Source organism: Centrocercus urophasianus, unplaced genomic scaffold, assembly GCF_019232065.1.
Source record: "Centrocercus urophasianus isolate 14NV4802_14NV808 unplaced genomic scaffold, USGS_Curo_1.0 seq_12, whole genome shotgun sequence".
Classification (NCBI taxonomy): Eukaryota; Metazoa; Chordata; class Aves; order Galliformes; family Phasianidae; genus Centrocercus; species Centrocercus urophasianus.
The window spans coordinates 17,039,793-17,067,530 of record NW_024884364.1 but is presented as its reverse complement, the minus strand read 5'-3'; the positions used below and the strand labels follow the sequence as shown (position 1 = coordinate 17,067,530).

The window sequence follows — 27,738 nt, the reverse complement described above, 5'->3', positions numbered from 1 at the left end:
TCCCAGTAGTTTCCAACCACTTTCTCTCCTACAGAAAGTTCTGAATGCAAATTCCCCCTTCCCTGGTCTTCCTTTCCTTACATCTCAAGTTCTTACTCACGGCCCAAGAAAGAAAAGGGCGATTCTGAGCAGAGGCAAAGCACTCTGCTTGCAAAACGCTCTGCTTACTGTCCTGGAAATCAGTCCTGGAGCAAGACATATAGGGAAATTCCTGCTCATCTACTGGTGCTCTGATACTGTATAGCCCATATGGTCAGGATCTTTACAGAATTTTGCAACTAAACTCTTAACAGCTCCCTGCTGATCGCGTGCAAGTGGCAATTTTTCAAAAGCTCTGTGCTTGGCCAAAGTTTGGAGGTTTCCCCTCCCCTGCTGCTGGAACAGTAAATGATATATTTGTGACCAAAATACTAAACCTTCAGCCCTCAATCCAGAATGCAGACATGTGAACATCACTCAATTAAACAGTTGTAAAATAATTTTATCAAGGGCATAGTCACTTCCTTAATGGGAATTACTGAACTGTCATAAAAAAGAATCAATTTGTGATAAAAAAACTTTATGGAAAACTTCTACTTGATGAGCATCAAAACTGCAACAAAATTATAAAACTAAAAATCTGTTACAGCAAGAAGCCTCAGGTCTACCAGGTATACCATCTTACCAGATCTGATTTTAAAATAGCCTCTCATTCTAGAGCAATTTAAAAGGAGAAAAAAACAAAACAAAACAAAACAAAAAAAGACATTGCAGCAAATACAACAGACCCTATCTAATGAGAAAGCTAGTGTCTTCATGCAAGAGCCCTTTTAGAAATCCCTTAGATGCTCGCCTTTTTCTCTATCCTATTTCAGGAGAGAATCAGTAGTTTAGGACACTTGTTTTAAAATGTTTTCAACAGGAGACAAAGTCTTGGCTGTAGAAATTAATCTCATGAAAAAAAATAGAAACTCAGGATGCTGTAATTTACAAAGAGATTTATGAGTTCTTCAGTTGCGTAAGAATAAAAATAAAAAAAAAAAGCATTAGCTAATTGTTGAGAAATACAGACCAAGCTGAAAATACCACATTAAAAATATAGCAATAAACTTCACATTAAATTATTTATTCAGTAATTAAAACAGTGACACTTTTCTTTATACAAAGACTCCCACCAGTTTTGATGAGAAGGATGAATGTTCAGTGGAGGTTTTGAGGGTAGCAGGATTAGGAATGAAGGGGGGACCCTGACTTGACTGATGGATTTAAATGATAACTACAAACAGCTAGCAGAGAAAGTGCAGCATAGTTCTGCAGATACTTTACTAGATTACTGTAAACCTCAATTGCTATGAACATTGATTGTATATAGGTGCCAATTACCTGAGCCCAAGCTTGCTGGAATCAATGTGGATTCCAGTACATGTCCACCAATGTTGGACCAGACCCTGGGCATCCACTCTGTTCCAGCCAACAATGGACTGCAGTTTAGGCATTCACAGCTGGTCCCAATGATCTTAATGCCATCAAAGACTTCAACAGACTTTGAGGAAGAAAGAAGGAGCAGGGCTCCTGCCTGCAAAACACCACTGTCAGTGATACACAGCTGATCTATCTTGAAGCCTTGTGCCTTTGTGTGGGTGCATAACAACTGTGATGTTTTAATCACCTCCATCCCTAAACTAAGTTTATTGGGAGCTAAAAACATCTTGCAGTTCAGAGGGAACTCCAAACAAGCTATCACAGGTCCCACCATGGTGTCATGGACACCACAGAAAAAGAACAGCCAGAGGATTATGGGCACTGTGCTAACCAATGGCTGCTAAAACAAAGGTTTCCAGAGATATCTTTAATTCCCTTTGGCAATTAGTTCATCCCATAAGAGGGTACGAGTGTAAACTTGCAAGTACAGTCTAATTTTAATGTGTTGTGCAGCATCTGCCCAACCATCTACATACGATACTGGAGAAGATCAGTTCTGCTCACATAACTACCATCTCAACCTTGTAAGACCTCTCCTGACCTTGCACAGGCAAGAGTCCTTTAGTCTTTAAAGGGTCCTTTTCTGCATCATAGCTGTCAGATTGTGCCCATAGGGCTAATATATAAAAGCAGTGTTTATTTTTAAATACCATCCTGCTTTACATGAGATTTCAGCTCCAATAAACATGCATCAACTTTTTAAAAAATTCACACAAAAACAATATTTATCATCCAAATACCCCTTAAAAGCTCAAAGGCAGATATATTAAAGACAGAAGTCAAGTTTAAAATATATATGTATATATGTAATTTTGAACTGCTTGAAAGAAACATAAGTTGCTGGTCCATTGATACGGAGAAAAATATTGTACCTGAAATGAATTAATTGTATTCAACAAGATACATTTGTCTACTGAAAGGCAACATATTGTGTCTCTTTGCGTAACTCCTTTGACACCATGGTCATCTCTGCACACACAACAAATCAGGGCTTTTGAAAGATTAAGTTTTGGGGAAAGGGGTTGTCTTCTCTCTCTCTCTTTTTTTTTTTTTTTTTTTTTTTTCCTTTCTTAATTTTATTTATTTATTTATTTATTAAGTGTGGAAAAATTCCATTCAGTCCTGAGGTTACGGAGAATGCAATAAAATACCTACTGTTTTTTTTTTGTTTTTTTTTTTACAGTCAGATGAGATTTAGTAATGTCATTCAGTTTACTTCCAAAGAATGCGCATTCAAAGCATGAGGGAGGAATGGAGGGAAGAAGGTACTAGGTATAACAATGTGTGTGTGCATATATATATATATATATGTATATAAATATATGCACATACATAAAGAAATGTAGGAGAAGAAGAGCAAGACATACATGATTGATTGGAAGCAGAAAGGGTGGGTGCATGCCAAGGTGAGTGATCATAAGCACAGTGGGGAAAATATAATGCTCCCCTCATACAGCCTCTGCTCTCAAGAGGTGTACAACCCGCCTCCCTGAAAGCTGTGATGGGAAATTAATCCTCAAAAGCATGTTTCAAGGCAGGAGAAACAGAATATTGAGAGAATCTTGACATTCATTGAACACTTCACACTACAAAAGAGGAACCAGAAAAGCTGATGAGCAAATTTGTGTATCTCGTGAGTAGAAGAATCATAAAAAAGTGCATTTTACTGTCATCAAGCATGGATTATCCAGCTCTCCAGAAATAAAATCTGCTGGGTGGTTAGTAGCTGTAGTATTGCATCATCTTTTTAGGATGGAAATGCCCCAGCTGAAACAAAATGGGAATCTGCTTTCCAAAATCTGGTAGTCAGGTTGAACATCCCCTGCCTTCAAGCAAACAAGACACAAAAACTGAGAGCAGATTTCTCAACATTACCAGGAACAAAATAAAATCCTGGATAACTGGTAAGGACTTTAATGTTTAGGTTTTCATGAAATAAAACAATAGTTTCCCTATGTTCTCCCAGAAAAAGTGACAGAGTACATCGTGTTTTTATAAGACCTCAGAAAATGAATCATCCACTTTCTTGGGACAGCATTAGAATCCACCACACACACACAGAAATGAAACTCCTTTAGTAACACATTAAGACATATAACTTGCCCGTAACCTGATTTTAAGAGTCCTTTATCCTATCTGTGGAAGCATGAGCAGCCTTAGTATTCCCTTTTCTTTCTCACTGCCATCAATGTGCCATAAGTGCAACACTGCAAGCAAGCACTCCTCTCCCCTTCCAAGAGCAGTATTAGCATAGCATCTGCTTCTCATAAGCACATTTCTGTGAGTACAAATGTGCGTGCATAGACGCATGTGTGAGAGAGAAGCAAATCTGCTCAATTTAACTTAAAAACTTGTCACAGAGAAGAATATATTTTTCTTCTTTCCAATCCTTCAAATCAGAGGATAGAAGCAGGGCTACTGCTACGTACTCAGGCTTTTACTTTCCACTCAGTTGTTAGTACAGGGACTGTTTGTTACTGCGGAAAAAAAAATGAACCTATGTGTCTTCCAAAGCTGGCCGACTGGTGTGTGAACAGCTACAGACGATAGCAGGTTTTTATTGGCACTTGTCTCCTAAAGCCTGCAGAGTAACACAAGTTCTGTAAAAACATTCACAAGTTCAGCTGGGGAAACGAAGCACATGACAGCAGTCCCTGAGGAAAGCGGCAACAGATTCACCACATACCCATGTCCTCTACCCATTAACTCAACGAAATAGTCAAGAAAGAAATTCCAGTGCAAACTCCTGGCTTGACTGTTCCTGTCCCAATCCTCTTTGACAACTACAGGCAGCAGGAGGAGATCCTTCATCATTTGAACTTGCAAAGAGGAAGGCAATGAAGTGACTGCTCTTCCTAGACATTAACTAAACTGTTTCAGGAAGTCAAACATATCACATCTCAAAAAGAAATACTGCTTTGCTCTCTTCTGCCCTAAACCCTCCAACTCTGATTTTCAAAGACCTAAATTACAACTTTCCCCATTGTTTCCCTTTTGAAATTTTGCCTCTGCCTTCCAGCTTTACCAAGACTAGGAGGAAAAAAAAGAAAATACTTGGATTTTTTTTTCCTCAGTATCTCTAATACTGTAAGAATTCCTAATTTTAAATTTACGTCAGGAACTCATATTTCCTGAATGATTCTGCCCTGATAAACACATCATGGAGGTTTTTGATACCTTCCGTTCCATGCAGTTTTCCCAATCTGTAACTAATTCATTGACCAACTTAGGAGCTAGCTCAACCAGAACAGCAATGATATACAGAACTCTCCCGAGAGTGAAACTCAATAAAAGGAAGAAATATTGATAGACTATAAAGATAAGAGGTGCAAAAAGGGGGAGAACAGCATTAATTTAGCATCCCAACATAGATACTCTAGCCCTATTATTTTTAAGTAACCTATAAGAGTAGTCAATTCAGCATTTTAACACTGCCTGAAACCTCAAATCAGTAAGGTACATGTTTAAAGATTTTCTCAAATTGTGATATAATCCTACTGCCCACAATGTCAGCATGTCAAGCCCTCTCTTATGTCAAGGGAGAACTCAACACCTCATAGGATCAAGTTCAAAAGCTTGGAGAGAAAAAGCAGTACAAGGGTAGAAGGCCTGAATTTCAGACTGGCAGGCACATCCCAACATTCCCCCTCCCCTTTCACACACACATCCATGTGGTGTCCACCTGACAAACTTACATTCACAATACTCACTGACTTAAAATTATACTGTTTCTTATATCAGTCTTATGCTTAGGTCTTGGTTTCCATGTAGATGGTTTGTCTTTTTGACAGGGATGCCTAAACACAATAGTAACAGAAATACAATAGGTTATGAGAGCCTTGGGAAATGTTACAGAGGGATCCCCAGTGTATTCCTTCACTGAAGGTATACAGAGCAGAAAGGCAACATTTCCAAGCAATATCCAGGATTTGGCAACCCTGATCCTGTGCCCAGCTAAGCATGTACTGTCACTCGCTGGAGTTACTAGGACTAGACAATGCCATCACAGGAGTGGGACTGTTGAGGGCAGCCCTTATTCAAGACTGGATCATGTTCTTGGCTTCAACAGAAGTCATTAGAAAGCAAGTCAGACCCAAGACCCAAGGCCAGAAATGTGGCTCCTCTTACATTTTGCAATGTGCTGTGACGAGACATGGCCATGTCACTTCCCAGTTCAGATTTTTACCCTGACAGCGACAAAGCCCAGCTTTTGTGCGTGCTGAGCATGTGCAACTTCTTACAAAATTCAAGAGCAGTAGCTGGAGTCAGTAACGCCCCCAGCAAACCTCGGGTTAGACAACCAAATTTTGAAGTCAACAGCAGCTGAATGTTTCAGCATTTCCCATGAGGTCCTCAGCAGACAGATCAGGCCAGTTGAAAACATTTTGTTTCTGCAAGTCATGCATTTTTATGAAAGTGACATTTCTTTCCTAAACATTCATGTTACAAGTTAAAACCCTCAAAATATCTTAGCTGAAAGTCTTGCCTCATGAGTTAAAATAAGAATATTCTGGTAATTATGATTACTACAAGAGCCTGAAGTGTAACTCATAGACAACTGCATTCATCAGCCTCCATGGATCACAGATGAGGTCCAAACTCAAGTCTGATTCAAATCCGTGAAAGTATTTGGTCCATTTTGAAAGACTGGATGGGTTGGAAATGCAGTTCCTGCAACCCTATGATCCATGCTAAAGGCATTTGCAAGTTTCTGACAGCACAGCACAAAGCCATCTTTAGAAACAAGAACAAAAACACCCTTACTAGAATCTAACACCAGCAGGAAAAATATTTGGCTGAAACTTTAGGTGCGAATTATACTTGCTTAAACTAGAACAAAAGGACAAAAGCATCAAGATCTAGCAATGTGGAAACAAGGAAGGTTTAGCTCTTTAAAAAGTAGGGAAAGATAGACACTTGAGGTAACAAAACAAAACAAAAACAAAATGCACAAACACATCACAGACATCTAAAAATAGCATTTTATACATTTTTGCCAGTGCTTCTGTGAGAGCAAGTTCTTTAAACAGAACTTAACAATTTTTACAATTTTTTTTAAAAAAATATGCCATCCTAAAATAGCCCATCAATCCTTAACCAAACTTTCTGTATTTCTACAAAAATAGATGCACAAAGAGCTACAAAATAATGTATTCCTGAAAGGAGGCGCACTGCAGTCAGGGGAGTCTTCTTCCCAACATTTGAGACTGTTCATAAAGATACCAAGCTGAACGAAACAAAACACTGTTAAAGGAGCAGAAAGGAGTTAGGTTGCCCAGCTGCAGCAGGCTCAGATGAGGAAAGAAAGAAAAGCGAGTCTGTTTTTCTGTTGTTCATTTTCCAACACTGTGGGACCCATAAGTGGCCTTGCAATTAAAAGGCTCAATAGCAAAACGAGAATGGTTGGCTCTTCTTCTTCACTTGTGTCCTTTGCCCCATGCAAAAGAGTCAGCGATGGTTATGTCACCCGCCAAGCTGCACTGACTCCAGCTCTAGCTGGTCTTAAGTTATATCTGGACTTCAAAACCAAGAAGAATCCTTGCTCTTGTCCTGATGCTGTAGACCTGGATTTCAGAACAGAAAAGTAACGCTTAAAATCTGATACATCTTTTTCCTCCCCCTCCCTGCGCCTCCCCAAGCATGCAAAGTGAAGATAAAAAGTTACTGATTTAAAACAGAACAAAACAAAAAATCAAAACAAAACCCACAAAAGTAACTTACCATCCTAGTGGATTTGTTAGTAACACTGCTATTGCTTCCAATTTTATCTTTTATGTGGGATAAGCTTAAACCCCACTTAAGTTTTAGACTGGCTTCAGCAGTTCAGGAATGCTGATAAAATCATGCGTGCTTTTTTGTTTTGGCCTCATTCGAAGAGGAGCAGGGTGTGAGAAAATCCCCCCACAAGGTCTGCGTAGACCATCCGCTACAGAACATCATCATTTTTCCTGATAGGGGCCAGCCACTGACCCCATCTCTTTGCAGAAAGATCTGCAACACTGTAGGATCTCACCATTTCTATGGCATTTCACCTTATGGAGGAGGGAGGGAAAGTATTCATGCAGCAAGTTAAAAAAAAAAAAAAAAAAAAAAAAAAAAAAATAATTTCACCTACAGAGTGTCAGATTTTTAGCCAGGAATGGTTAGTGCTTCCACATGGGAAAAATTAATGATTTTCAGCTTGCATTTGTTATGAGTTCTTCTAACATTTTCCTTTATAAAAAGTGAGGACTATCTAATAAATGTGGTGCTATGTTGTGGCTTTAGCATTACGGACTTGGAACCTGTGTTACAATCTGGGATTCCTCTATTCCAGAAGGATTCAATCTTTGCTAGATTTACACCCAACAGGGCAGATACCTAAAATCCAGACCATAGTGGAGGAGGTGAGGATGAAACTTCCCAAAGAAGATATGGTTTTGCTCATTTACAGGGAAAGTGAAAAGGAAAGGTGCAGGCGCTTGCTTTAAGAGGTAGTAACACACTTATGCCTCACTGATGTAAAACCTGCTCCTTGATGTTTTGTGCCAAGCAAATTAAATTTTGTGAAAGGTGCAATTCCCAATACCACTGTATCGGCAGTGATTCTCTGTTCTGTATCATGCCATAATTTGGCCTCCTATGCCAAGACCAACACACAAATTACTTGATGTACTATGAATTTAAGGCTAAATCCACCACCAATTTAAATAGGTGCAACTCTCTCAGACTTCACTGGTGTTACAGCCACTGAAATACTTGTTTGGTAACTGGTGAGAACTGAAGAAGAGCTGAGCATAGATCACTCATTTCGTTATCTGATCACATAGCCAAGCCCACTGTGGCTCTCTGCTCCATTTAACACGCACTTACATCTATTTCTTTGGACTGAAAAAACTGAGACACGCCTCCAGTATGGCAAGCCACATTCAGAGACTTTACTGAATGAGGATTATTCCTTTTTGCTTATGAGTTAGGAGTTTTTCCGGCAGTATCATTTACAGACAGAGACATAAGCTGCTATTCGTTTCCTTCAAAGCTCTCTCAAAGTCAATGATGAGAATTTTGTTATATTTTTTCCCGTCTATTTAATTTTTCATTTTTAAAGCAAGGAAAAAAAAAATAAGAGGGAGTCAGCAGAAAATTTTTGGAGTAAGGGAGTCATTTAAGTCCACCAGTCCAACAAAGGCCCCCAGAGACAGAGAAAGCTGAGGAGAAGAGAGAGATTATACGGTTCATACTGGTTTAATAAACAAAACAAAACAAACAAACAAAAAAACCCACAAATTACACACACGTGTTTAAGAGGACATCTTCCTGACAGTAATGACCAGTAGAAGGGAGATACCAGCTGACCAGGCATGTTCCTAGTTAAATATCTTTGCAGCAAACAGAAACAACTGCAACTGAGAAGTTTAAGGTATAGCCATTAAGTCCAAACAGCCATGGAAAACAATCCAAAGAAATAAAGTTGCCTTAGCTACAGATCTGAATGTGGAACACTTTCCATGCCTTTTCCTCATTATATTCCCATCTTCTTTATGGCAAGACTAACTGCACTTCTAACATGTCATCCAAGTGCAGCCCTACTAGCTAACCAAGAGCTTTAGTTTGCAGCCTGCTGCTAGAACAAATGTTTTCTCCTCCTCAAAGACATCTTAGCTTGTGCTGCATGAGCCAGTATTTCCGCACCAGCAGAACTCCCCATCTCTGAGAGGCCAACACTGCAGCTAACTGCCTGCCACACATGCAGAACACAGGCTGTGTGGGAACATCTAAACAGTCCTGAGGAATGGTGACAAACTGGTAGTGTTTGAGCAGAGACAACTCTGCAGAAGGCAGCAGTTTGATCACTCCAATTCTGTGTTCAGCATGACATGCTGGCCTACAGAAGTTTTCAAAGTGGACTTTGCATGGTTAGCCAGGACCAGAGGACACCAGTTAGTTTACCTGTATTTAGGGACAGATGTGCAACTCAATTGGAAAATAGAATTGCAGCTCTCTGATAGGCCAAAATCTTGCTCTGCTTTGAGTGCGCTGGGGTTACAGAAAGCTTTGTCTGGCACATCTGTCCAACAGCAGGGCAAGATTTCCTTCTGGCAGGCTCCACAACAGCGCGGCATTGTACTCTCCACAGGGCAGCTCAGCTGGATCTGACCGACACCTGAAGAGTGTCTGTGCTGGCTGCTCTGCTCCTGAGGGCACACAGGCAAGCACTGATGGCTGTAGGGGCAACAGGGCAGAAATTCTCCCTGGTTTTACATGCCCAACTCAGGCGGCACACCCTTAAATGAACACAAGGATTCTGCAGTCTCCATCTACATGTGCCATGAGCTGCTGTCATGCTGTCAGCATGTTAGAGGCTGAACTTGCTTTGCTTGGCACTGGGAAGACTGAGAATTTAAGGCTTAATCTACAAACAGGTTGTGCTCAGTGACTGATACAAAACTGATCCTTATTTTGAGCACTTCAGCTTTGGAAAGGCACGGTATACCAGAAGCCACAAGCATAACAGGTTGCTGCAGATTTGATTTAGGCTAGTGCTTTCTTTAATCCCACTTGCACCAACACAGAAGCTCCTAAAAGGGTTAATTTGCAACATACAGCATGAGGATTAAGCCACATTTAATGGGAATCAGGTACTTCAATCCCTACTCATCCCTCTAAAACAGGACATTGTAAATTCGAACAGATGTGCATGACAGATCAATATTATATTAGCCTTGCAAACAGTGAGATGCTGAAGTCTCATACAATCTGTTCTGAAACAAATTCCCAAATGACACCCAGCATGAAAGGGGAACCCTCTTTTAACCTCTGCAGGGATTCAGCATCATCCATTCAGGAGATGGTATATTTGGCTTTGCATGGCAGAGATGCAACAATGTAGCTGGATGAGGGTAAGATTACAGCCAGCTTGCTCTGATCCCAAAGATATCACTCCATTTAATTCAGCATGAAAAGTTTTGCAAATGTTTCTATAATCCCATGTGACAGTAGCATAAGAAATGTGACTCAATGTAAGAGGGCAAGAAAAAAAAATCATCTGCATATACATATCTGAAGGGCCAAGAAAAGCACCCTCTGTTAGCTTTTTTCAAGTGAGTTTGGTTTTTGGTTTTCTGTTTTTTGATTTTTTCTTTCATATAAATCACCTGAAGCTTATAGAATCCAACACATTGATAGTTCCAGGGACTGATGTCTTTTATTCTCCAGGAGTTGTGGGCAAAGAATTCCAGAACTGAGGTTTTCCTGCCACTGTAACCTTACTTAGGGGAAACCTCTTCCAAGAAGTTTCTTCCAAGCCCTCCAGTTTTCAGTCTCTCTGCTGAGGTTACTGACCCTCAGCAAATATATATATATAATGAAATTGTGTGTGATGTGGAGACTTATGCATTAAAAACCCTACCTTGAAGAGGAAAGGGAATAAAAAAAGATCTCTGCCGAGATCCTCTGTTTCTACAAAGCAGTCACACATCAGTTTTCCTCTTTTATTTCTCTCACAGGAACTCATGGACTTACACAATAAGCATGCACCAGAATCTGACTGTCCATGCTTTCCCCACTGCTCCCACCCTGAATGGACAACTATAAGACATGCAAGATATTGGTAAGAACTGTCAAATCAGGGTCTTGAGGAAATTAGTATACAGCTGCACCCTTCCACAGGAATTTTCACAAGGAGCATGAAGCACCAGGCAAAGGCTATATTAGCCCTGAAAGGCAGTGCTAGGACCCACAGTCTATTTCAAGGTACTGTACTCTTGAAGGAAGATCACCTGGCTTATGAGAAGAACAAAGAAGCAGTAAGCAAGCCAACTTGCCCAGCGCTGGAGTAACTCACAGCTTAGGCAAGATTCAGGAAGTGGTTCTTCTTGACTAGTAGCTCTTGATACAGTCCCTGCTCCATCCTCCAAAAGGTAAGTCAACTTCCAGAGTTCCGAAGCTGGACTGCTGGGGCCACTGTCAGATCAGCTGTCTGGGACCATCTATCAGTGGCAAAAGCAATTTGCTCCTGCTTCAGAAAAAGCAGCTTCCATAATGGAATTTGTCAGAACTTTCTATCACAATGTTGTTAGATTACCATCTTATTCTTACAAGCATAAAACACAATACCTCTTGTATCATCTGCATGGCTGGAAATGTTATTAATAAATATAAAATTGTCTAGTATTAAGAATCTTATCGCTCTTTTTCTTAAACTCTTGAAGGAGCAAGTGGCATGGTATTTAGAAGAGGTTACTGGTTCTCAGTTACTATTAAGAGAAGAGAGGTTTTTAGTAGGTTCACTTAGCAATAATTAGGATATGGTTGCTAATATTTCATATTTAAAAAACAGCACTTTTTTCCCACCACCAATTCCTTGTTCTCCTACATGCTAATCAAAGCAAGGAAGCTCTTCTCACACAATGGTCAGCTAGAGCTACCAAGAAGACAGCCTCAAGAAGACAAAAACAGACATCTTAAGAAGTGAGATGCAAATGCAGTATTTCCTTATTAAAGTAATAAAAGTTGTTTAAGTAGTAATCTGTAAGGATATCTGCTGGTCAGATAAGCACCAAGCAGAAAAAGGAGGCCATAACAGTGTACATGAGTGTGGAAGGAGATGCTGGAAATGTATCACCCATCCTCTGACACCAAGTGACTATGAAGAACAGTGAGGGTTGCCAGACTGCTCCTAATACTGAAGTGAGAGCCTTCAAGTCAAAACTTGCCTATGATGCAGCAGATGTAGTTTATGAAGGCAGTCCCATGGACAGGGGTAGAATAAATCTAATTTGGAGATCTCTGCCTAGAACCTACAGGATGAAGTTTAGTGTGATGGTGAGTGCAGCTTAAGCAGCATCTCCGCTCTGTATGACACCTAGATACACAGAGGAAGGAAATGCTGGTCTGTTCCAATTTAGACCAGTAAGATGCAATCCTTGTGTACTGAGGAGTTATTAGTTCAGTCCTCTTTGGAACTATATTTTGGTGAACAGACACACTAACTAGCTGAATGAGCTGGAAGCTTCAACATGGAATTGCAATTAATTATTTCCCACAAGATTTAAACAAGTAAAAAAAGAGTGTATCACACTACAACTCATTTGGCTCGAGTGGGACCAAGAGTGACCGAGGTCTTTCAGTAAAAGGCAGAGAGCTGGATGTTTCACAGCTTGTCTGCCCTGACAGCAATTTCAGGAAGGATTCCCATCTGGAAACGTATTTGGAGAAGGCCCTGAGAAAAAACCCTACTTCAGCTGCAGGGACTCCACACTGCTTTTCTCAAGTTCTTCCTCCTAAAACAAGCCACAGACACAACTGAACAAACTTACCTGCGTCAAACCCAAAACTTGGCACAATGTCCACCGTTCCATGAAAGGCTCCAGCCCATGCTGAGGTAGCGCTGGTGACAGCAGCAGGATCTGTCTTAGTCACGTCACACTGAGGAGCAGGAATCCTGGCTGCACGTACTGAAGGCATCAGCAGAGACCCGTAGCGGGGGTCGCGGTGCGAACTGGGATGGTGATGGTGCATGTGTGGATGAGGGTGATGGCGATGCATGTACACGTCATGCATGTGTGCATATGAAGGGCTCACCTGAGATGCTAAAGGATAATGCCAGGATTCAGATGCAGCAGGGGGAGGAGGAGGTGGAGTCTGATGAAGGCTGTGTCCTGGCCAGCCGCTGGGATCTGGTGTTGGGAAGGTGCCTGGTGCAGTAATGGGGAAATCGGGGTGTACTCCACTTAAGCATGGTGGTGGGGGAGGCTGATAAGAGCTGGTCCAAAACGAAGTTGGGAAACTGCTCCTTTGGCTTGATATTGTTGAGTTTTCTGGAAGAGAGGAGAGAAAATAAGTATAACTGAAGCTGGAAGAACAATTTAAAGAAAAAAACCCTCAATAATTTTCTACTCTCAAATTTATAACGCTGAATCCAAGCTTACAGAGTAATTACAGAATCACAGGATGGTTGAGGTTGGAGAAAACCTCGTAAGATCATCTAGTCCAATCCTGTTCAAGCAGGGTCACCTAGTGCATATTGTCCAGGATGACATTCCATCAGATTTTGGACAAGAACCAAACTCCACACCCTCTTTGGGCAACATCGTTCAGTGACTGATCACCCTCACAATAAACAAACAAACAAACAAACAAAATGTTTTCCTGTGTTCAGATGGAATTTCCTGTTTTCTAATTCATGCCCTGTTGCATTTTGTCCTGTCAACAAACACTACTGAGAAATGCTCCACTCCATTATCTTCATTTCCTCACACCAGGTTTTTACACACATATAAGACATCCTTGAGAAGACTTCTCCACACTGATGGGTCATAACTCTCTCAGGGCTCTTGACACAGGAATCAGGAAGAGATAGTATCTCCTGACCAGACCAGAACTTATCATTTAGAAAGGCAGCTGCTGTGATTCTAAATGCTTCTGAGGACAGTGAACCAGCTCACACCGCAGAATGAGACATTTTGCTATTGGAATAATACCAGTTCTCTTCAAATTCCTGTCATGCTTTAATGGGGTAGTGATCAATTGAATGCACCTCATGTTATTTTCTTATAGAATACATAACGTTGCCTGTTGTCAGGCAAACAACATCACCTATGTAGCTGAAAATAGTCTTTGTTGGAAATAAAAGACTTGCTGCTTCTTACAGCTAGGGCTCAACTTTATTTAAATGGATTCCAATAACTTCACATAATGAAATCACATTCTAAAAATTCCTCTTTTGAAGGTGCGGTTAGTGTTTTTGATGCGTAGGACAGTATTGGCATCTCCACTCACATATCGCTCTTGCCAACTCATGTTTGAAAGCACTGCTTCATGCAATATGTCACAGCTCAAATAGCTTGGGTTGGTTTTGGTGGGTTTTTTTTTGGTCGAAGATGGAAACATAAAAATACAGGACCTCTGATGAAAGAACAAAGTCATAAAAATAGCCAATGAAGAAATAAAGCCAGGGAAACGTAATATTTGACAAGGTGAGGAGTTCTCTATTCCTCGTACAGCATTTACAAAAATGTTTATAATATTTTTCCTAAACGACTTTTTGTTTTGCGTAGTTTAACAAGCAACTGGAATGAGATTTGAGTGAAGACATCATTGAGAATGAACAGATTCTTCAAACACTCCTGCCTCGAAACTTTGCTTACATAAAATATTTTGGAAACAAAAACTGTAAAAGTGTTTTCTCACTGGATCACTAGAACACTTATGTATGTATTTTAAAATCCTTTCAAATAACAATTTTTTTTTTCCACACATCAATTGGCCAGGATTTAGGGAGTTTATTGAGTCTGATTAACTTCTGGTATTGGAAATACCTTTACAAATGCACTATGGACAATTGTACAGAATTATCTCTGTGCCAAACCCTCTCATAGGCTGCAAGCCTATCTAGCAAACTGCAATATGGCCTTCTTCAGAAGATTGCTTCTTTTTTTAGCATTATATTCCTATTGTGATTCATACTAGAAGACTGAGGAGAGCTTCAAGCATCTAACAGCAGCTTCAGCACCCCTCTGAAACTGGTATTGTTCATCACTTATGAACTGTTCCTTGTTACAAGGGATTAGACTGAGACACAGAGTGCACAGAGCTTAATGTTGGTAGTAGGGTTGAAAAAAAAAAAAAAAAAGAAAATCAAAAACAAGCTTCTTCATACCCAGTCTGTTATTTTCCTCACTGCTCAACAGGGAAACAGCTTGATAATGTATTGTCAGTATTCTGGAAAATCAATCACAGTCGTGGGGAGTTTTTGAAAACCATTTGGCTATTATCAGAATGGAAAAGCCCTATATCCAAACACCCCACTTCAAAAAAGGGCAGAAAACCACAAACTATCTGCACGATTTTAATATCAGGAGGGTACACTTTAAAACACTGAATTTACCAATACGAATTCATCCCAGATTGCATATCAGCTTGACTTCACCAACAGATCTAGGCCACAGCAAACACATTTGATCACCCAATTTGTCAAACCCATGTCCATTTCACAAAGCTGTTGCCAATGTCAGAAACTGTCATGGTGCACCCACCACTGAGACAACCTTTTTGGTCAAGGTGAACTCATATCACTTGGGGTGCAATGCCCATTCACATTATATGAATTTGCAAGGAAATTTCATCCAACCTGAATGCTCACAGAGGATACTACTAAACATTGTGTACATCACCATCAAGAAGAACCATCTCTGTACTGAACCACAACCCACAACTACCATACATTTCCTCTGTGCTTGAAGGTTGTTCTTTCCTCTAAAGTAGTTAGCTCAGACAATTACATTTACAGATGTTACCATGCCAAATGCTTGGCCTCTATGAGACGTGGCAATGGAGATATTTCAGCCCTGTCCTTAAGAAAAAAACAGAACAAAACAAAACAAAACAAAAAAACCTGAGTAGTTTCCAGAGGCTTTAGAGGGGGAAGAAGGAGGTATATAACCAAAACTGTGTGCCAAGAAAGATATTCAGTTACCACTATTTCCTACTCTGAAGTGGAGGGAGGTAGGGAGATGGCAAGATCTCAGATACCACAAAGTGGTGACTAATGCAAATGTTAATAGGGGTTGGCCAACACACAAGGAAAACATGCCAATGCCCACATGCCATAAAGAAGACAATGTATGGAATTTTCTGAAGTGCATTACTTTTCCATTGAGGCAAGAGGGGAAAAATAACAACCCGCAAGAAAACGATAATTCCCCTTCGGATAGGAAAAAGCACGTTGATAAAAATACTATAAAGGTAACATTTATTTAAGTGTAGCCCCCAAGAAAGATTTCAGGTGCATCAGGTATTCAGCATTCATGTTACCTAAGTCTGTAGGAATCTATAATTTGTAGAAAGTCAACCTTGAAGATAATTTTAGCTTAATCTGATCAGTATTTTCTATATAAAATAGACAACTGATTCTCTTTTCTACACATAAGCAAAATTCCTCCTTAAAACAAAAAATGTAATAATACCATATTTAAAATTATAGTTTGCATATCCATCAAGACACTAAAAAAAGCTACAACTTAGATGAAAATTAAGCAGAAAACACTGCTAGTCCTTCCTTTCAGGTAAAGAAATTATAATACAATGAGCTGAATAGACAGCTAATTTCCACACATTTTCCAGTTAAATCTGTACTTTCTAATACAGAAAAATCTTCTTAATTGTTTTTAAATTGATATTTTAATAATTTATTGACAATTCATTATTTATTAATGATGGTTTCTTATTTATTGACAAAAAGGCTTTCCACAAAGTTTATTCATAAAAGATCTTCAATCCAATGATATTTTAAATTCTTAAGGTAATGGAATGCAAATTCATACGCATTTGCTGTAAATGAGCATCTTCAACTATAGTATATGAACAAAAAGTCCAAAGCATTAGCATCATTCTTTCTCCACTTTTTCAAACAGTCATGTTTCAGAAGCTCACTTCAATAAAGCCCTGGCCAAATCTCTTCTTTGAAGAAGCAAACATGGTGATCTTCCCTAGAGTCTTCAGTGCAGAAGCAAGCAGCCCTGCCTAGCAACCTCCTTGGGTATATTCACACTGCTTCAGCAGGTGTAACGATAACAAGGGGCATATTTTCTTACTTTATTCTTGGAACACTTTCCAGACACGCAGACCTCCATGCTCCAATGGCATGGGGCATCGTGGCTAAGGAGTCAGCATGTGTGAAGAACTGCTGTGCCAGATAATCTTGACGCTTGTAGAGACCTCTGTAGAGTCATGTACAACTGAGAGGGTCAGAGCAAAACAGACTATGTCTGAGGCCGAAGAGAAGAACACAACCCCCACCCTGAGATATGTCTCAACATCCAGTAGAGAAGGTCTGTTGTAGGCATGGATCTCTAGTGACTGCCTTGATCCCACCTCTAAAACACATACAGTATGTCAGGGTCATTTATAAATGCTCCAGTCTCCTTTTCAGTAAGCACAGATTCAGTTTTACTCTCAGTCAAGTCAACGGAAAATTTCCCATTAACATTAATGGTCTCGTCTGAAGCCATAAATTCCTCTAGCTCCCTAGCCACTTGTGCTGACCTTTTCTTAAACTTCCTTGGATTTGTCATTATCCTTCTGGAAAGCAAGTTCTTCTGTGCTATTTTTCTCTTCACAGTGGTTTCCAAAAATCCTCTCTTTATTATCTGTGACTTTCATTAAAGTACTCTCACCTCAGCATCACTGATTATGAACACCAGCACTCCTACAAGGATCCTCCTAGAAACTCTCACTCAGCTTGTTGCAAGGCCATTACTCACTATTCTTTTACAATCCTTTTGACAGTCCACATAAGGAGATCAGAATTCATGATCTTTTGTGTATCTGAAAAACTGCACAAACTGGCACACGCAACACAAGGAAAGCAGTGTCTTAATGGATATCTTTCTCCAGCCACCAACTTTAAAATCTTATCTGTAAGATCTACCTAGCTCATCTAGCAATATTTGTTCAATATTACACTGAAAATGCTTATATTCATTATGAAGCATGAATATTACAGTGCTGTTCAAATGCTTCACAGCATTGACCATGTTTCTACTTCCTGTTAGGAAGTGAAGTACTGTCAGTCTTATTTGATATGCAGGAGATCAGTAGCAAAGGCCATATCTCTCCTACAAGCTCTTCTGAAAGCAGGCTACAGCCACATGAGCCAGAGCTTCATCCAAGCCTTTTCCAGCCTGTGTCGGCTCCTCCCTACCCAGAAAGCAGCCACAGACAAATCCTAATTACCTGGCAAAGTCACCCAAGTACGCTGCATGGGTTTCCTCACTTCCAAGGACAGAATCCCAAACAGCTTGGCTTGCAGGCCAAGTTTCACACCTAGAGCTTAAAAATAAACCTCAGATCTTGCAGCAGACATTTGTGAAGCCACATCAGCTCATCTGGGCTCCCTCCAGGCCTTTGTGGAACCATGGGCTATGGGAAGAGTGGTAGACTCCTGCTTCTCCCATGCCTTTGGAACCTCTTTCTCCTTTAATGCACCAGATCACTCAATCACAAGCAGCTCCTCATTTCTTTCAGTTTTGGGGGGGAATTTTGATCATGCACAGGGGGGCAAAATTTCAGCTGCAATGTAATATCCATTACTATGATACAGCCCAAGTTCCTGCTCCTCTTACCTCTCCACAAAGGACTTAGCCCTGCCTTGCTCTTGGTAAGGGCGGTTTCTGGGTTGAAGCTACTGGCTTGGCTCAAGGCTCTTGAGAAGTGTTCATCCACTACTGAACCAATGTCTCCCTGGAAGTAGGTGAAAAGGACGCAGCGAGAGTTCAGGTACTCCATCTCAGCTGGCTGATCCTTCTCATCCTCTTCTTGCTTGCTGGGAAGGGTCACTTCCAGAGACTCCTGCATCTTGTTGTATACAGCTAATTTCTTCTGGGATTAAAAACAAAACAAACAAGAGATGTATCACTAAATGCATTCAGTACAAGCTCAACATCTGTTTTCCTTAAAGAAAAATAACTGAATGCATTGAATACTAATTTCAGTTCACTGCAGTTGGGCCACAGGGATATTTTGCACCAACATTTTACAAAGAAGAGATTACCAGAGGCACTTACTTAGAATCTTAATTCCTCACACACAGATGGACCTGCTTCTCAGACACATTTCACAGCCACAAGCAATTTAACAGCAATGGCTTTCACCCAATACCTTCAAAAGAAAACAGGCAGACTCTAACAATTCACTGCTGACTCCCACCTGGAAGGGTATTCTCATCAGAAAGGGCTGCAGAGGTTGTGTCCAGCCCTGCAGACAAGTGGCCAAGTACACAAACTCTGTGTTTCATTCTTCTACTTGAATGTCCACCCAACTTTCCCAACTGCACTCTCCTGAGTGAGAGGACAGAACAGTGGGTGAACTCCATGAACTCCATTAACAGCCTTCCTCTGCATTTCGGAAATCTACGAAATACATAAATTGTTACTTAAGGCCAGGAAAGTGTGTGGGTTTTTTGGCTGCTTGGATTCTATCATGAAAAAGTAACTCTTCAGGTAGTGAGAATTTTTGGTTGGTAGAGTTTTCTTTTTTAGTTTGTTTGTTTTAACACAAATTTCTGGAGGAAAGGAGAAAAATTCGAGCAATAAAAAATTTAAACATATGATCTGGAGGAAGAGGGGGATTGACAAGTCTGCAAACACATGCAAAAAAAAAATCCCTCCAAACTAAAAACATGGAGAAGCATTTTGAAAAATCAAGCTAGCACAAGCCATCTGTGAACAGCTATTTCAGAATCCTCTCTCTTTCTCTCGAATCAAACCTAAATGTCAAAATAAATGTGTGTGAAGATCCATTTTGCATGGAACATATTTTTCAGATGTTCCACTTTACAACTGTTTTCACAGAAAAAATCTCCCCACAACAGTTGTGCTGCAGGAATCATAGCTTTTAGCCAGCTAGCCATTTCCACAGCTGACTTTACACACAAGCAGCTTCAGGAACCCAAAACAACTACGGCACATATGCAGAAGTATTTCATCACTTTTCTATAGTCTTACAGCTTGACTTATCTTTTATGGTTTGCTTGGCAACAGTTTAGCGGCATCAGAATCCCTTTAACTTTATGGCTTTTTTCTCTTTTTCCAGAGTTGTTCTATAGAGCAAGTTAAACAACTACGCAGTCTATAAAGTTCCAGTTATACAATAAGTACGTTTGTCAGACCTAGAAATAATTGTAAGTCATTCTCCAATCTTGCATACTATCAATGTACGTACATTCAATGCTTTCTAAAATCACATAAGCTGACAAAAATTATCCCTTTGTAATACAAAATAGAAATTCAGGAGATAATTCTTATTAGTGGTTTAATAACCAAGTGATTATTAAAACCAATTAATTGTAAGTAAGATCTACTTGTAAGTGGAACTAAGCCCTACCATACTACAGGCTCACAGCAATTATGCGATGTATCTCGCATTGTGGTAGATTAACTGGAACACATACAACAGTAATATACTACACTTAAATTCTAATGCTGTTGTAAAAACTGCACTGAGGGATGTAACCAAATTTTTTTTTCTGGCCTGGAACATCCAGGCAAAGGACCTGGAATTCAAATAAATCTCTATTTCACAAATAAGTAGTACTGTGGCTCTGCTTAGATAAGGACATACAGCTTTATCACAAGATGTTAAAAAACAAAACAAATAAACAGCAATAAAAAAAGAACAAAATAATAAAGTTTTACTAGAAGCTAATTGCTAAAATGAAAGGTAGCCTGAAGCTATCAGACTCACATTTATACATGTAGAATTTGAAGTGACCTGTACTTTTCTTGGTGTTTTGTGCATCTTCTAACCAACCAAAAAAAAAGTCTAACATTTGCTCCTGCACTGCTCACATGTTAGCCACAGTGACTTCTACGGTTTTGTCTAAAAAGTCATCATAGGATGAGACCTCAACAAGGCAGAAACAGTTATCACAGTATCATACATACAGGAGAAGCACGCATTAGAAATTGATAACACATCCATCTCAGTGGCTTGAAAATGTTTAAAGGTTCAGTACAACTCAGATCCTCCTAAAAAGTGGTTGGGAAGGAGACTTAGTTTTTTTAACTATTTATTTATTTTAAACAGAGACAAAATGTGGAAGGGATCCTTTAAAGATATCCAAATAGATACTGATATATTACAACATCTCAGATACAGTATGTCTGCTAGACTCCGAATACATGCAACGCACTTCCAAAGTTGGCTTCTATCATTATAGATACGCTATTTGTATCTATACTGCAAGTACACAAATACATACACAAGCACACAATTATATACAGAAACACATCGTTTAATATAGCCCCTGGCTTGACTTGGTTATCAGGAAGGAAGTCTTTCAATGTTCCCATATAGAGACTGGAGCTCAGGAAATTAAAACTTATCTCCAGAGCCGCTTCTCTGTGCAGGAATGTTCCCCTTTCTACAGCCTAAGAATCTAATTCATTTTCCATTTCAACTCTCTTCCCTCCCCTCCAGTCCATGGGTAGTCATTACAAGACATTCCAAATACTAGCTGTTTTTGAAAACACTGAATCTGAGTCCTTTTTTTTTAATGTAAAAAAAGATAGCAGTACTGATGGACAACTATAAAGGGTTGTGTACAGACTAAAGAAATTTACAGTAAAAAGTTATGTTTTGTGGAGAGCTTTTTGCAAAGAATGAGATCTCCTAATTAAAAGATGTTTCAAGACCGAATCAACACTGTGATCAGATACAGATCTACTTAATTTGTATTTCAGGTTAAAAATATCAGCCAATTTTTTTTTCTTTCCTGTAATTACAGAGATTTAAATTTATAAATAAGAAGCAATAAGAGAGATAAAGCAGATTTTCTTTGTATACAGTGGGTATACGCCCTTTATATTGTACACATTCTTTAATAAAAATAATTTTTTTCTCTCCCTAACTCCCTTAGAATTACATCTCTGTGTATGTGTAAATTCTGCATCACTTTTTCTGACCATAACAGTAATCTTTTCTTTGCATTTTCAGCTGCATTTGAATGAGTAGAAAAGCAGGCAAGACCATCAACTGAATTAATTTGTACCACTCTGAGGAGAGAAGAAGAAATAAAACCAAAGGAGAAAAAACCCAAACATCACACGTTAGGTTTCTGATAACGAAGCCAGGCTAGTCTGGTTTCCCTTCTATTTCTTTCTTACAAGGAGTTCCAGCATATATCTAAGCAGTCAATAGTACTTGTAAGGTCTTTATAAAGTGTATATGCTGACCAAACACTGTGTCTGCCTTGCCTATGCTCCTATCTGTAATATTTTTAAATGTTTATAAATTATACCTCCTTTTTCCTTAAAGGCTAGAGACTGAGGTCAGAAGCCCCTGAAAAAGAAAACAAAACAAACACAGAAAATCTCAAGTTGGCCAAGACACGGAGTATATAATTTAAAGTCAGATTAGCATTCTGGAAAATAGGTAGAGAAATGGGAAATTCGGTGTTTGTAGCATCTGACACCACATTCAATAACAGACACGAGTATGTGGCTGAGGGATGAATGGTCTGATCTCCAAGTAAATAATACTTACAGCGTAGGCTGCATTCAGCTTAAACCAATATTATTTTACATGTTTTGTATATTCACAAACAGACTTATTCCAAAGAGAATTCAAGCACTTACTGCAAGTGGTCTAACAAATGGAAGCTAAAGGTCCAAAGCTAATCAGCAATATGGAAATATTAAAGAAGAGACTGCTTATGCCAGATAACATCACGCAGCCTTTAGGAGAAAAACGGACCGCTCAGATCTTTTACGCTAAGAAAGCATGTGGATCAAAATCTCCCACAAAATCTCTGTCTTGCTGACTCCCCTTATTTTCTGACATACCCTACTCAGAACCAGGGGAAACTGCTCTCACGCAGAGAAGCCCCAGCCACATGAAAGCCAATGGCAAAAGTCCAATTGACTTCAAGGGTCCCGGATCTCAGCCGGGGTGTCTGGTAAAAATGTCAGAACATTCCTTTTCATAAACTGAAAAAAAAAATTCACTTCCAGCTGAAAGCGGCCAGTGGGCAGCACACCCTAAAAACTACCAAAGCACAGCTGAGACTGGAAAAAGTTTTAGTTAAGCTGAATTTGAACCAAAAATTCAGGCTGGCTCTTATATTACATATAAGCTGGTTGCCTGTTCCTACAACTTATTATCTCCATACATGCCATCGTGCAGCATATGGTCCTTTATGCTCCCAAACATGAAAGTCTGGTGTGCCTGTGGCCACCTGTTACAGATTTTCCATTATGAGAGAAAGAACAGGAACCAAAAATAAAGAACCACTACACTGAGGAAATACTATATGACCCTATCCTGAGAAAAAGGCTGTCATTCGACATGAGCTTCTGAGAAGGAATTTCAGTAACAAACCCTAGGCAAATCACGGGCAGTACTTCATTTGTGGAGCTGCCTGCCAAGCAGGCTCATATTGATAACACAGAAAGTATTCAAGAAGACAATTTCATGTAATCATGGAGTGGAATGCTAAGCCTAAAAGCAGCACTTGATGCGTGCCTTGAAAATAGGAAATGCTAACTACTGCCCTTGCAAACAAGCAAACAGATAGCAAAGCAACGCTCTTTCTTCCAGGTGAAAGATGGGATTTAGAGCAGCAGAGCCGGAAGACCTCACAATATTCAGCTGATAGATGGAAGCAGTGGAAATAGTCTGAATTTATAATCTATTGGGGTACCTCTGAACAGAACTGTGCATTAAACCCTAGAGTTCCATTTGTATGTATTTATAGGAAGAAGAAATAGAGTTTGATCCAGATCAGAATAACCAGTAAAGCAAGACAAATAGTTGATATTAGCAGGTCCTCTCTCATGGGATTAAAACAGCAAGAACAACAAACTTCTTCCCTGAAAAAAAAAACAACAATCAACCTCTTCCTCCCCTCCGACCCCGACGACTTAATCCCAGCTTTACAACCTGTAATTCTGAAAGCAGCCTTTGAAGCCCTTCATTCTGTAGTGAAGTCAGTTGCAGGGCACCCATCAGACTTCAGAACAAGCCTTTAGGAAGGAGCTGAGCTACAAAAACGAAACACAAAGCTACTGTCTGCCTTGCTATCTGCTGTATCGGATGCTGTGGACCACGCACACCCAGCATCAATATTATAACTCAGTCTTCAAAGCTGCAAACATGTGATGCAAAGAACTTTTCCGGAAAACTGAAGTACGTTGTACAAGCATGGGTTTAGCTACAGCCAGCTGACACAACAGTGAGCATGACTTGTCCCTGTCTGCAGCGATGTTAGTCTGGAAGGAAGAGTTGAGTTAGTGACCTAATTTACAAACAGAGACAAGCCCTTATCTGGAAAAAGTCTGTCTACAACACTGCCAGAAGAAAGTCTGACTTGAGCATATCACAGCTCTTTATGCGAGACTGATGTAGCAAGGGTGCTCTTTGGCTTAGTTCTCCACATCTACATACCATGGAGATGTTCCAAAACTACCATTTACTGTAACTTCCCATTTAAAAGGTCGTAAGCTCAACTGTGAGTGAGCTACAGTGAATCCTACCTTAGCCTGAGCTCTGCAGCTAACTGTCCCTAGATGACAGGGTATGGCAAGCTGTCATTGCGTTCCTTGTGCACCAAGAATAAATCAGAATTCTTCACCAATTAGGTGTTTCCAGACTCTTCGAACAAGCAGCTCTGTTACACCCATTCCTCACCCAAGATATAAGCAATCCGAGGCTTACTACTGCAGTTTCAGAATTGTGAGAGGGGTTTTAATTTCATCATACCAAAGAGCTTTACAGTCTGGCAAGCATGACTCCATACCACGTACGACAACATGTTCTTATTGTAACACCATCACACATGCACTCTGTATTTTGGCAAAGAAACATATAAATCCCCTTTTATCTGCAGGAATAGGGTCCCAGCCCATTTTCACTAGTTCCCTGTGGCACCACATAAGCACCTAAATATACATACTCTCATTTCTCTCCAGAAAACATTCTGGACTTCAGCAGTCTCAAAGATTTAAGGTGCTAAGTCTCCACTCCCATTAACATTCAATAGGAATTCAGGCTTCAGTCCACTGAGCACTTTAAAAGAAAAAGTCTCAACTAAATTAAGTTGCTAGCATGTTCTTTCTCTGCTGCAAAATGGTTAAAGTGGAGGTTCCACAAACTCCACATCACTGTGCAAGGCAAAATCAGATCTGCACTGATTCAGTAGAGTGACAACTACAGAAGAGAAATGTTGGAGTATCTTTGGAGTGGAGTATCTTTTCAGAAGGTGTGATGGAGCATTCTCTAAAGAGAAAAACAAAATAAAATACAATCTGGGCACATTTAGATCCATTGTTCAGAGCAACCCAAGATCTGTACATACAAAAAGGAGCTGACGGTTCAAACCCTACTCAGCACAGAGCAGTGACACAGTGTCAGCTGGTTGACAGAGACATTTCTCCATACCCCCATGTGCAGCATGCAACCTACAGAAAGAGAAGGAGGTGACCTCCAGAGAGGTGCCATGCCCAGAGCTCAAACCTGTCCATCTGCAATGACAGTTCCGCTGCTAAGGAGCTTGCTTTGATCTTCAAAGTGACACAGAAAGCTGCCATCACCCACTGTGTTTGAGACAGATGCATTACAAGGATCTATGAAGATGCATAAGCTTTAATTAGGGCAACACACCTCCAGCTCACTGAAATTAACAGGAGAGTCAAGAAAGACAAATTCCTTCGCTGTCTACGGAAAGACAACAGAGTATACGAGGGCACTGGAAAATGCCCCAATGGAGTCCTTGGATATTTTAAGGGTGAGCTCTGCTCCATCAGCTCCAGTGCAGGGCTTTATTTTTAAAGATGCCCCCCTAATACATCTTCCCTCATTGTTATTTTTAAACCAGAGTTTTGATTCCAGCAAAGAAGAACATTCTTTAAAATGGTCATCATCCCTACAAAGAGCGCAGGAGTATCTTACATGTTGAACACATGTGGAAAGAGAAACAGAAACCTGGCAACAGACTCTTCTTCCCTCTTTCTTAGGCTCTTTACCACTTGATTAAATGTTCCTGACAGGATGATTTGGAAGAAACAGAGACTCACAGAATGCCATGCATTATCTAAGCAATTATTCCACCAAGACTGCAGAGAGATGGGGAGTCCATCCCATCTTTACTACTTCTTATTTTTTAAAAAGCACTGGATTAAGGGAAAACCCATCAACAGCCCCACACACGGTGGCTGCTGGAGGCAGAGGGCACGGCATTCAGTTCGGCAAGAGCAGCTCGGTTTTCCAGCCTGACACTTAACTGGTTTGTGAAGACCCTCCAGCTCCAAATGTTCCAGCGAAATTGGCACAAGCAGGATTAACTAAAACAAACTGTCAATAACGCGTGGGACAGCGAGTTCTAGAATGCTTTTTGATGGAAACGGGATACATTGTACTGGCCACGGCTCATAAGCTGCACTGGCTCAATAGAGCTGTGTTTCTTGCCTTGCATATCTACCTCCACATTTCATAAATAACACAAGCCACAGGAACTCAGTTTATTTAAAATGAAATTTCAAGAAACTTTGGCTTTCGTTACGGTGCCTCTGGGATGTTTCAGATGTGGTACTGCTTACAGCTGATGGAGAAACTTCTTGATTCTGTTTAAAAATAAAGAGCAACCGCACGGGAGTGCGATGCAGCCGCTAATGGGTGCTCAAGAGATTTTCATGTATGAAGTGCTGCGAAAGCTGGAAGCGAAACACAGCCAAGCGCCTGCAGAGCCAAGTGCCAAAAAGTCCACCCAGGCCTGAAGTTCCAATCACACTTTTCTACTTCTAGGTCCCTTAATCAAGGAATCTAATCATTTGAGGTTATTTATTTTCCCTCTAAGTTGAGCAGGCTGCTAACAGGAGCTCCGGATACTCAAAGTTCACAGCTAAAAACCACTGAACAAGGTGAGGGTTCTGCAAGCTGCGACCTAGATTAGAGAAGAAATAATAACACAGGCATGCAGGAACAGACTAAACTCGTAAGCTTTCCAGAGCCCATGTTTACAGAGAATAACATGAGCAACCTGGCAAAGTCCACTTTGGTGCCACACTACAAAATCTCTTCCTCCCAACGATAAAGAAAAAACAATAACAAACGATTGGAATTTTAATGGTTTAGCCCATATTTGTGTCTCCCAGGCAAGTTGATATTAGGGGTCACTTCCCATGTACGGAGAAAACAATCTTCATGGATAATAATGATAAAACCTTATGGAATGCAGCAACAACCAAAAAATGTATTCTCAGATGACTACATTAGGGCCAAGTCAATATTAGTCCCACTTCACCCACGCACTGCATAGTCTAAAAATGCTGTCAGCCTGATAAGAATTTCCTGATTCACTTTTTTTTTATCTTTTTTTTTCTTTATTCTTTTTCCCTTCCTAATACATCCGATCACCAAATTCAGCTGCAACCCTCTGCAGCGATCCCGCAGCAGAGCCGAGCAGTGCGCCGGGAGCGGCGCGGTCCCATGCCCGTGACGGCCGCACGTTCAGCTCAGTGCGCGGATGCGGAGCGCACAGCGGAGACGGAGGTGAGAAGCAACTTTCTCCCCTCGCCGAACAAGCCAGCCCCGCTCCCCAAATATACGACTGGGGATGGCTTTCAGATTGATTTCAAAGTCTTACCAGGGTCCGCTGCTCTGGGGCACCCTCACGAGCAACCCGCATCTCCAAAGCGCGCCGGGGGCTGCACGGCGCATCGGTCGGAGGTCTCCGCCCCGGGCAGGCAGCGATGCGCCGTGCAGTCCGCCAAGGGGGAGTGGGGGGGGGGGGGGGGCGCCCCGACA

At 40.5% G+C, this 27,738-nt stretch overlaps 1 protein-coding gene across 1 annotated transcript; it reads right to left on the bottom strand.

Moving 5' to 3' along the window:
• Positions 1-1,070: 1,070 nt before the first annotated feature.
• On the bottom strand, positions 1,071-27,619 carry VGLL3 (vestigial like family member 3). The gene is made up of 4 exons (XM_042809650.1): positions 27,578-27,619; positions 18,564-18,819; positions 12,759-13,259; positions 1,071-7,025 (listed from the first exon to the last, which is right to left on the bottom strand). The coding sequence occupies exons 1-4, from the start codon at positions 27,617-27,619 to the stop codon at positions 6,982-6,984; spliced, it is 843 nt and encodes a 280-aa protein (XP_042665584.1). The 3' UTR covers positions 1,071-6,981.
• Between the last annotated feature and the right edge of the window lie 119 nt (positions 27,620-27,738).